At 39.9% G+C, this 11,855-nt stretch overlaps 1 protein-coding gene across 1 annotated transcript in view; it reads right to left on the bottom strand.

Annotated features, from left to right (window-relative positions):
- The window catches only part of ARHGAP18 (Rho GTPase activating protein 18), a gene marked incomplete at its 3' end in the record, with an annotated part of 25,887 nt that extends 15,633 nt beyond the window's left edge, over nucleotides 1–10,254 (bottom strand). Inside the window, exons 1-3 of the mRNA XM_010011489.1 lie at nucleotides 10,060–10,254; nucleotides 7,504–7,739; nucleotides 4,561–4,633 (exon numbers count right to left, since the gene is read on the bottom strand). Coding sequence (XP_010009791.1) covers nucleotides 4,561–4,633; nucleotides 7,504–7,739; nucleotides 10,060–10,237 — 487 coding nt within the window. The remainder of the gene's footprint in view (nucleotides 1–4,560; nucleotides 4,634–7,503; nucleotides 7,740–10,059) is intronic.
- Between the last annotated feature and the right edge of the window lie 1,601 nt (nucleotides 10,255–11,855).

The raw sequence follows: 11,855 nt of genomic DNA, 5'->3' as shown, positions 1-11,855 counted from the left end.
GCAAGCACCATGACCCTGCCACTGGCTCCTACTCACAGGAAGCCACAGCATGGTCAAAGCTAACATACAGAAATGCAGGAAACGTGGGATGGAAATGGACATGAGTTGAGGAAGGGAACCTTGAGCAGTGCATATGCTTTGGCAGAGAAGTACTGTGTCATGTAATAGATTAATTTCTTTATATCAGTGTGAGAAATTTTTGTATGGCCTGGAATAACTATGCTACGTCAAGACAGAGAAAAATCCCTAGGAAACAGTTACAGCAACATTTGACCTTGAAGCAGGGCTGATGTAAGAAAGAAGATGTCAGCGAAGTGCTGCTCTACACTGGTACTTTCAGTGGCCTGCAAAAGAGCTGAGCTGCAAGCACGCAACCCAAACAACATATGAAGCACTAAGTTTAAAAAACAAAATGACTCCAACTTGAATTTTTTCTGAATCATATCTATGTCTAAATGAAAGACATAAAACCAAGACTAGGCTCTGATATTCTTTAGAGCGAGCCCTGAAAATAATCTCAGTCTGCTGGAACCAAACTCTCAGGGGACCTGAGAGACAGGCAAGTGTCTGCAGCCACCACAGCCACTCTCCAGTAAGACATCAACCACTCCAAAGTCAACGTAATTGATTTAGAGCTGAGACACTTCAAGAGAGGGAAGGCAAATACGAGTCAAAACTTTGACTCTACTTACAACCAAGCAATGCTATGAGAAGCAGAATAAAACATTTCCAAATTTTGCCTATTGTGTGTGTTACTCATCACTTGCTCTTTCCAGAATGGCTTCTGCTCACTTTCCATAGACCCTGAAAGGCATCTGAGGCATACAGTAAAGATTAAGCTGATCCTGAAACTAGACCTGCTCCTTTTGGTAAAGAGACATATGAGACCTCAGTAACCAAACACAGAATTATAGAATAGTTAGGGTTGGAAAGGACCTTAAGATCACCTAGTTCCAACCCCCCTGCCATGAGCAGGGACACAACATACCCAAGGTCAAATTCATCCCTGGTTTTGACTTTTGGCTTGCATGTGTGTATATTTGTATATATCACATAAATTGTTTAATGAATCCAAAACTAAAGGAAAACAGTTCCAGTCTCCCTATGACTTTTGTCATGCTAATGTAGCCTATACGTGACCTACATGCTTCCTATCAGGCTCGGAGGGATCTGATGTTAACAAACAAAAAAGCAGTAGCTCAGGCTCGGAGGGATCTGATGTTAACAAACAAAAAAGCAGTAGCTCCTATTTCAGTCCTCTGGTCATAGGAAGGTACTGTGTAAAGCAGATGTCTTGGTAATGCTGTGGTTTTGAAGGTCTGGAAATGCTCCTGTTGTGTGGAGTTTCTGTGTGGTTGTATATAGCCTTGGTCCTATTGTTGTGCATTCATTAACTAGGAAGCAGCTGTAAGAGGAAGCAGCTTTGGCGTTCCGACAACCTGTCAGCTACAATGGAGTATTTCATGAGAGAAACACAAGTGTGATACAGAAAAATGTAAATATTGTCCATAAGGATGTGGAAACCACATTTTACATTAGTTAATCCTATACCCCTTCCTTGGTTCATAGTGCTATTTGAAGACCACCTAAAATGATGGGAATTCTTCAGGAGTGGGGTGGAATTTTGGGTTTCTTTTTAATAAGACATAGAAATATCAGAAGTGTCAACCTTGCTACTTCCTAGTTTTGCTAGAGAGTCTAGAGTATAACCCAACGGAGCTGTGCTGATAGATCTTAATTTATAATTGGAAAGGTAGAACAGCTGATTTACTTTTTCTTTTTTTACTAATAAAGCATTTCTCTAAAATGTTAATTCATGGATAATTCTAAGTAGCTTTTCACTAAACTTTTCACTAACACCTTATCACTCTGGCCACAGATTCCTCATTTATCATGTAAAATGAAAAGCAGAAACAAACTCTTTTAATTATACGAATATGACCACATTTTAGTCTTCTTTTTCCGATCAAGAACCAAACGTTACAGCTCTTTCCCCTTATGTTACACATAGTACACACAATTCTTTCACCCATTTGCTGGATCATTATGCTTTGGGGTTGCCTTCATACAGAAGTTTTATCTAACATTCTTCCATAGTAACTAATCCTGTGTGTTCAGGACAACTGCAGTCCCACAGTAAACTGACTTTCACTGTTTCTCTATTTAAGCTAATGAGCATTTAGCTTTTCATCTGCCTATTCTTTCCTTCTTATTTCTTGAGACACCTCAACCAACACAGTTATTTACTCCTTTTCACAGGCATCAGAAGAGAACTACTATTTCTCGGTGGTAGCTGTTGAACATATTGCTAGCTTTGGAGGTGTTTATGAGTGTTACGGATTGTTAAGACGACAATGTCTTTCGACGGGTTAATACATGATTCTGAATTTCCTTTTAATTTCCTGTAGACACATTCTGTACCTACATGAAACAAACAGGCACTTAAAGCCAGTAAGTGAGGATCCTTCCACAAAACTTCAAATATGCATCTACCCCCCCAAAAGAAAAAATCTTAGGAACTCATTAAACTATTCTGTTTGAGCAGGATCAGGCAGAAAAAGAATAAAAATGTAATGGTTTCATATTATTCCTTGAGTTTGCTTACATCATTTAAGCAAGAAAAAAGGTGTGTCAGACTGGCAAGAAAGGAGTTGTGAGCACAGGTTCACACAACCTGTGTATGCTCTAAGGCCAAACCATTATCATCTTCAGTCTGGCAGAAGCACTTCAGAATGAAGCACTCAAATACCAAATTAGGAACACAGCCATCACCTTTGGAGAAGGGCCAGAGTAATTCACGCTAACAATTTTAAGTCATCTCAATTTAAGCTTTGGATTTTTTTATAATATTTGAGACATTTTTCAGGTAAAACTGGCACTATTTCTCTGCCAAAGAGGGCTTCAATTTCAAAATCATGTATTTGGATTTCATAAATATTTAGTATCTCTGCAGTATCAGGCATTGTTTATTTTTTGCCTTAAATTAATTCACTGTTTGTATAACTCTAATATGCTCATCATTCTGGAGGAAAGATCACAGCACAGCACTGGAACAGATGTAGTGCTTTTAACACAACCAAACTTCCACGATTTGACTACAAATTGAAGTGATTTTTTCCTTCTGCTCCAATCTTGGGAGAAGAGCCCACTTTAGCATGTTGACAAGAGCAGAAGTATACTAGGATGTAAGCAGGCTGCATTTGCCATCCACATTGCAATCCATGCTGAGCAGAGCTAACATATGGGATTTGCCTTTCACAACTTCCCATTTCTAAAGGGTTCATCAGGGCCACTGGAAAAAAGAACCAGATGTGACAAAAACTCTGTAATAATTGCTTAGTAATTTTCCAGCTCTGAATCCTACAGTGCAGTTTATTGACACAAGCACCAGGCATCTCTTCCTTCCCTTGTGCTGAACCAGCAGTCTGGCAGCCCTCACAGTTTTTTACTCTTCTTACTGGAGTGAGGTTTGCTGAGAGGGAGGGATTAACAGCACTTCTGGAAACACAGATCTGGTAATATTCTGAGCTGGTTTATATTCATCTCTCCACTTTAACTACCATGCACCTGGTATTGGCTGGTGCTGTTTTCTAAGTCTAATCCTAAAGTAACATTTTTTCCAGAATACTACTGGTCAGTATTCTAGAAGTGGAGCTGAATTTTATTTGGTGGCTTAATTACAGATAAGTAGCTTGCAGAGGGGAACGTGATCTGCCTGCTTGACTATTTAAGTGACTATAAGCTTCAGTGTAACATCCATGTGCCATCCAGTCCCCCAGAAGAATTAAAAAAAAAATAAATAAAAAAAAAATCAAACCAAACAACAAACAAACAAAAACCCAAAACAAAACCCAAAAGCCCAACCAAAAAAACCAAACCACAACACACAAACAATGCAGAATTTTAAAACAGAAACTCTGGAATCAGAAGGACTTCTGTGATGCTCTGACCTACCTGACAGTGAGAGGGTCTTACATGAGTACTGCAACCCTTTTGTGTAATCCCATGCTGTTGAAACATAACCCAGTCCTAAGCACGCAGAATGCTATTTCGTTTCAATTTTCCTTAAAAAGGCAAACAACCTTTTTCTTCCATCCTTATTTACGTTTCATTTTAAGCTAAAGCTATATAGCCAGTTCTCACTTTTTTTTTTTTTTTTTGGGATGTTTACAGTCCTTTTTTTTTTAACAGCTTACGTATGCTGTTCATTTCCTGTGCTGTACAGCAGAGATAAACCAGAAGGGATAAATTAAGGATCAGGAAAGACCTAAGCCTAAGCTGTGAAAGGAGACTTCTCCCAGATGACTCAATTATGAGATGATCACTGCTAACAAACAAGATTTCCCAACTGGCTCAAAGGACACTATCTACAGCCACACTTAAAAATTTGACACTACAACAATGCAGGCCAGAACCAGTCTCTCATAAGAATTTCATTTTCTTTTACTGAAAAGTTGAAAAATGGACAAGCCAAAAGGAAGGGGAAAAACACATAAACAAACAAACATAAAACCTCACAAAAAAAACCACATACACAAAAAAAGAGTTGTTTGGCATTACCTTTTGTTCCATCTTGCATTTCATTTTTGCTTTCACTTTGTCTCCCGGTTGAGGGTTCATTTCCATCACACACCTAAGAAAGGAACAATAAATAGGCATTCCTACAAAACCCAAATGTATGGTTGTAGAAACTCCTTTGAACTCTGAGCAGGATTCAAACATATACTCCTGTAATTCAGGTGTATACAGAAGCACACCTGTGTGTTTCAGTAGAAAATCCTTTGCCAAAGTCTAAGGGGATCTGAAATCTAGGTAATTAAAAAAGTCCAATCCCCCTCTTCCTAAAAGGTTAAATGGGTATAATACTTAATTTTCCAGAGCTATGAGGAGTAAGAAAATATAGTCTTTGAGCCAAAGCCACAACTTGCACTGGGAAGATACGGAAAAGGAAGCTGGAGGAGACGTTTTGACTGACTGTCCAAATCTCTTCCTCTTGCAAAATCTTACATGGTTGCCTCCCCTACAGAGTAACCCCACCCCTTTTGCAGGGTGGACTGACATTAAGATCTGTGCTTACAGCTTAGATCCCCCATAGCAAAACCACGACACTTCAGAGAAAGAACAGGAAAGGATTTGAACCATCTTCTTCTTTCTACAATTCTCCTACCTAGTCTCAAGATTTTTGCACATTCTACGAACTGGATGACACCTACTATAGAAAAAACTATTTCAGAACATGCATAAAATCTATACCCATATACAAATTGGTATACATATACCCATATACATTTTTACCCACATATTATTTTTATTAACTTTTTGGCAACTCAAGTCAACAATGATTGATTAGCATCCTGGATTTTTGCTTGTATTTTACTCAAGCACTTAAAAACCCCATACGTACTAAGAAAAAAAAAATAAAATCAGTTTTTTAAGATTTCTCCTACCAACACAAATCTGTATACTTACTATTTGGTTTTTAACCAAGGCAATTGAGAGGTGGAAGAAGACAGCATGAGTGCCCAAAAAATTATTACTGTTTCACAGAGCAGAAGATTGGAAAGCTGTCAAGGTACCAAAAGTCCAGGTTCTCTCTGGGAATATGGCAGGAAATTTAGGAGAAACATCAACACAATTGCTGCATTGATGGAAAACATCAACACTATTGTTTTACCTTTCCTCCTGCTTTCCTCCAGGTGAAGGAGGTTACATGATTTTCAGAGGCTATTATTAAATTGGAATGACTTCATACAGCTGCAGATGGCTTCAGTCCTCTTTTGTTACATAAAGAGCTTTCTAATGATAGGAGTGTAACAAAGCACTGAGAAAAGTTACCTAGGGAGGTTGTAGAAGCTATTTCACTACAGGATTTCTGTCAGAGATCAGATGAATAACTACAAGCAATGCTTCCTGAATAATTATGCTCTGGAGAAAAGAATGCAGTTTGAGGGCCTACACTTGTATTATTTCAGTGAAGGAGACAACTTTAGAAGGTTTCCCCCTCTTCTCCCTCCTCCTCCCCAGTTATTTCTATATTTAATAAATATTCTAACCTGTTTTATATTTGTCTGCTTGCATTAATTCTCACTGATGTCATCAATATCAAAACACAGTTTAAGAGACGTGCAAGTCTACTGCACTCTGTGACATGATTTTCAAACATTACAATGTGTAAATGCAGGAACATGAGTATTTCTTGTGCTTTACTGAAACAACATACTCGAAAGGGAAATTATACTGCTTTAAGCTACGTAATATTTTACCTAAATTGCTTTGCTATTAGATCTTGTAATTTTTAGGTGTAGTCAATTTGAAATCAGATCCCAGAAAGCTTTTATGCAGTTAATATCCCTTCTGCAACCACATGCAAAGCAGAACAGTAAAAGGGAAGTTGTGCCTTCAGAACATACATCTGAGCTTACAGACTCCCCCCACTACATTTCACCTCTACTGAATTTGAAAGGAGTTGCTTAAGGAGAGGAAGCTTTGAAGGAAAGGAGAAAGTTAAATCTCCTTAAAATTTGCCATTGCTACCACTGCACTGAACAGCAGCAGCAAGAATGGGGGACGGGGCTGAGGTCAGGTAAGCTAGCTATGCACTTCAATCAGCTCAGACTCTTCCTGCAGCTGAAGATCTCATTGCTTGGGGAGGAGCAGACAGGACACAACACACTTCTCCACAGAAGAGGAATTCTAATCTTAGGCTCCATTTCCCTTCCTTCCCCTTTCCTGCGGGATACCCCATGAGAGGAAACCAGGACCCTTCTCAAGACCTGTCAGATACCCCATAAGAGGAAACCAGGGCCCTTCTCAAGACCTGTCAGATACCCCATAAGAGGAAACCAGGGCCCTTCTCAAGACCCATCAGAGCAACTTCCCACGTAAACTTTAACAGAGACAGGCGCTGGGAGTTAGTATGGGGTCTAAGTCCCCAGGTGACAGGCACAAAGACCTATCCAAAATACAGCAGGTCAGGTTGATGTCCTTTTTTTTTTTTTTTTTTTTTTTCTCTGGGGGGAAAAAAAGGGAAAAAAAAAAAAATGAAAGGAAACAAGAGCACCAGTAAGTAAGAAGTAGTACTGGCCCCTTTCCAGCTGACCCATCAGGAGGGCTGTACGGGACTATTACCCAAAGATAAAAGTGGGCTTTTGGTAGCTTTTCAGGTGATTGTTGTCAGGAGTTTTGCTTCTACATTAAAATTAGTTCATATTTATAACTTGACCATGGAGTGGTTGTTTTATTCATCATCACTTTCAATTAATTCAAGGTCAATATACATAATTCTTTCTACATACTGAGAGCGCTTAATGTCATGTCAAGTCTGGACCAAAGCTATTCCCATAAATTCAGTAAAAAATTCCCTTGGAAATCAGGGAAACGTTAGACAGAAATCTTCTGGAAATACATCTTTTGTGCCTATACATCCCTCTCCTCTCCCCACATCCATACATGTCCCTCCCTTCTCTCTGCCAGCATCAAACAAAACTATGATCAGGAACCTACTTTTCCCTTTGCATCATTTTGGAGCCTGAAGATATCTCTGACATCAGGGATCTGGTGATGTTTGTTTTTTTTCCTCATGGTTTGTGTGACAGTTTCTACTCGCTTTTCTACTGCTGCCCTCTGGGTTCGGGTCAGTGTGGACAGAAACACCACGCTTTCCAGGGAGTCGCCAGAGCTCTCGCCAAACAGATTTGACAGACCTGCTTCCTTCAGCCATTCTTCTTCCAGTTCTCCCTCTAAGCAAGGCCAGGAGAAAAAGGCATAAACATTGGGTTTTGAGTATTGTTAGTGCACTGGATGTTAATGACATGACAAAGTTAATGCAGTTCACAGGGGAACTACTACAGGATCCACAATTAAGAACTATAATGACTTAGAAAAAAACTATTGTTTCTAAAGAGCTTCAAAAGGGTTAACATATGATAGCAAAGCTTTTAAAATACTTAATCCAATACAGATTGCTATGGGACAATCTTTATAATAATCTACAGCACTTCGATTAAATCATATACCATTTTATAAATGTATCTAGATATAAACATGCATGGGGAAGCCTGAAAAGCCTCTAATCATTGCTGCTTCATTGATTTTTAGTTCAATGCTCAATCTCTTAGCTCCCTTACTGACACAGTTCTGCCCACTTTTCTCATTAATCCTACAGGCCTCCACTAGCTCAATTTAATGAAGGACAAACCAGGCTACAGGAGTCACCTTAATGCTATTTTTCAATCAGTTCTTATGACATGGTCTCCAGCCAACTGACAACCCACAAAACAATTGTTGCTTTAAGTCTTATAGCTGATATGGTATCCTTTACCGACAGATCACTGCACGTGAAAGAGGAGAAAGCTATTAAATACCATCACTGATGGCAAAACTTCTGCTTCTGAAATCACTATCTCTAAAGATACTTCCTTTAAAGCAATAAGGTCTGTCTGCAGCAGCCGAGCTTGTGCTGAATGCCAACAACCCTTTCTACCAAAGTTCAAGCAACATTTCCATTTATCATGTATCTAAAAGTACTCCAAAACTGACACGTCAACTTCATTATTGACTGCAGTTTCCCACAGTGCCCAGTGCACATCCAAGTGGGCCCCTGAGTATTAACAGCATTCAAAAAACAGACACAACTTTTTAAGTATTAATTTTGCTATGGCTGTGCAGCCAAATCCTGAGCCTCTGACAAAACTCTCTCAGGTTTTGTTATTAGGGCTGGAAAGAAGGGCTACACTAATTCTCCCAAGCAGATATAAGCAAGGTGTTTCTCATCTCTCCCCTGCCTTGTGTTTGCATGGCCATATCTCAAGCAAGCCCCCACCTAGGCAGGCCCATCAGCCACATGCAGTGTCCCACATGACTCCCAAGGAGCACTTGTTCCCCAGAGAGGTGCTGCACATAAGGCAAGATGCAGGGCAGAGCAACATCTGCTCAAGCTGATCAACTTAACTGTGCTGACTCACTTGGGCTTCATGCCAGAGTCAGCAGCTCAAGATGGAGTGGTAACTACACGGAAAAAGGCTACATATAAATAAAAAAGGAAATGGTGGGGTTTAGAGTGCAGATCCTGGGAGCATAGCAGCATCAGTGAGCTGGGGGCTCGTGTGCTGCAGAACAATGAACATTGCTTCTCTGGAAAAAGCATTACCACTCCGTCAGATGTCCTGCTCCCCACATACACAGGCTCAGAGCTTTGCTACTTTCTCTAGAGGACAGGTTGCTACCCCCTTCAGAGCAGCTGTAAATAGTAGTGATGTTTCAAAACACTTAGGGAGGCAGAAGTGCAAATCCCTTTGAAACCTAATAGAGCACAATCTTCTCGCTCATGTAGAGGCCATACCAAGATGCAAAACTCACCATTTTTATTTTGTCATCATTTACAAAAGACTGTGGGCCTCTTGTAAGAATAGGAGAGAGGCAGATACCGCATTGCTAAAAAATAATCTTTGAGAGAAGGGTGGGATTAAGGATGCTACTCCTCTTTTTTCTGACAGGACAAGATAAATAAAGAAATTGCCCAATTTCTTTGAAGATCATGCCCTCAGGAGTGGCCCATAATGGATGCTTCTGAGAAACAAAAATAATACAACTGAAGTTAACAGTAGTTACAAGCATAGAAAGTTACTCACTAAACTTAAAACCAGTTAATCATTGGCTTGTCTTCTAAACGTGAGGTTTCTGTCCACAATAGCTACAATAACGAACAACGTACACAAAGAATGAAAGGCTTAAGTTAGTATAACAGCAAACTACAAATAAAGCTTAAATTGTTGTGATTTGCAAGTACAGGTGCCTTTCTGATGTTCTGCAAATACCATTTAAAGGAAAACCAGCGTTCTACTTATCTCTGATACCATTCTCTTGCAGGCCACTGCCTGTTTCTGGTGACATGCATTAAAAACAACATAATTTTCAATGTGGATGTTCAGCAAAGAAGCAGAGTGACCTCTTTTTTGATTAAAGTGTGTTTGGTGGGTGCCATCTCCTTTAAATAAGACTTAAAGAAAAATCCCTAAAATCAGCAAACTGATGATCATTCACAAGAACTGCTTTAATTACCATCTGGCTCTTTCATTACAAGTGCTACTCGTTCTTCATGATTATTTCCTCTGGTTTCATGGATATTTTCAAGTTCTTTCCAGTAATCATCCATAGACAGTTCATCCAAGGAGTCCTGAGATCCTGAGCGGTCAAATGATGCTCCATCAGGGGTCTTCTTGGAATGGTCATGGTTCATTGTATACTGGCCGGATCGACGGCTATAAGGATAAACCAAAGAGCAATTCCTGATTAGCATTTTAAGATACAGCATACATTAATACATCTGTGACGGCAGCTAGTGATTAATTGTGTCAAAGCACAATACTGTCAACAAGCAAACCAAGATACTAGAAATTACTTTTAAAATCTGGAATTTATTTTTAGTTTAATATTTCTGCTATACATACCTCCCAGTTTGGAAATAGCACAGGGGTCTATATTAAAGAGGAAATAATGAACCCAAGTTCTAGTAATCCTAGTTACACCGAACCTCTAATTCAACTCACAACAGTCAGTTCCATAAACTTCAAGGTATGTATCTTCCTCGCATCACCCCACATCATAAAGAATTTTTCAAAGTGCCCTTTTGCCTGCATAAATTCTTATAGTTTGACAGCTTTACTTTTTTCCTTTGCTATTCTGCTTTTATTTTCTGTTTATGTTTACTGTCTATGACCTTAATTACAGCTGAGAAAGGACAAAGAAGAATTACTGAAGTTACAGTTTGGGAAGAAAACTGGTGAGTCCAAATGTTTAAAAAAGACCACTATGCATTTCTATCTTACTTCCTCTTTGACTGAAAGCTTACCATTTTTGTAGTTTGATGTTATTAGCTTTTGGTTCACCCTGCCAAACATTATGTTGCTGAGACTTTCAAACAGGATCTTTCATTTTAAGTATAGCTGTGACTAGAATAAAAGAACCCGGGAACCTGTAGGTCTCATCTTGACTTCATTAAATCACTGGGGAAAAAAAAATACCACTGACCTAACAAAGATTTCCTCTTTAACAGTGCAAAGGTTGTACATGCTCAGGAGTATTGTGTCCCGCCTAGAAGGAAGTGCAGCAGGAGGTCCAGGAGACCTCCATGGATGGATAAGGAACTGCTGTGGAAACTCAGAGGGAAAGAAGAAGCTTATAGAAGGTGGAAGCGAGGACAGGCAGCCTGGGAAGATCACAGAAATGTTGTCCGGGAACCCAGGGACCAGGTTAGGAAAGCTAAGGCCCAGTTAGAACTAAATCTGGCAAGGGACGTGAAAGATAACAGGAAGGGCTTCTCTAGGTACGTAGCAAATAAAAGACAGACTAAGGACAACGTGGGCCCTCTCTGGAAGCTATCGGGAGAACTGGCTACCCTGGGTTTGGAAAAGGCTGCGGTTCTTAATGACTTCTTTGCCTCAGTCTTCACTAGCAAATGCTGAGACCAAACCACTCAAGCCTTGGAAGGCAGATGCAGGGACAGTGAGAATGAAGACCTTAGGCCCACTGTAGGAGAGGATCAGGTTCGAGACCACCTTAAGAACCTGAACGTGCACAAGTCCATGGGACTTGATGAAATCCATTTGCAGGTCCTGAAGGAGCTGGAGAATGAAGTTGCTGAGCTACTGTCCATCATATTTGAAAATTCATGGCAGTCAGGTGAAGTTCCTGATGACTGGAAGAAGGGAAATATAACCCCCATTTTCAAGAAGGTGAAGGTGGAAGATACGGGGAACTACAGACCAGTCTCACCTCTGTGCCTGGCTGCACCCAAAGAGTTACGGTAAATGGCTCAATGTTCAGCTGGAGACCAGTAACGAGTGGTGTCGCTCAGG

Source organism: Nestor notabilis, unplaced genomic scaffold (assembly GCF_000696875.1).
Source record: "Nestor notabilis isolate BGI_N333 unplaced genomic scaffold, ASM69687v1 scaffold2983, whole genome shotgun sequence".
Lineage (NCBI taxonomy): Eukaryota > Metazoa > Chordata > Aves > Psittaciformes > Psittacidae > Nestor > Nestor notabilis.
The sequence above is the reverse complement of the archived record's forward strand: the minus strand, read 5'-3'. Positions and strand labels throughout refer to the sequence as shown.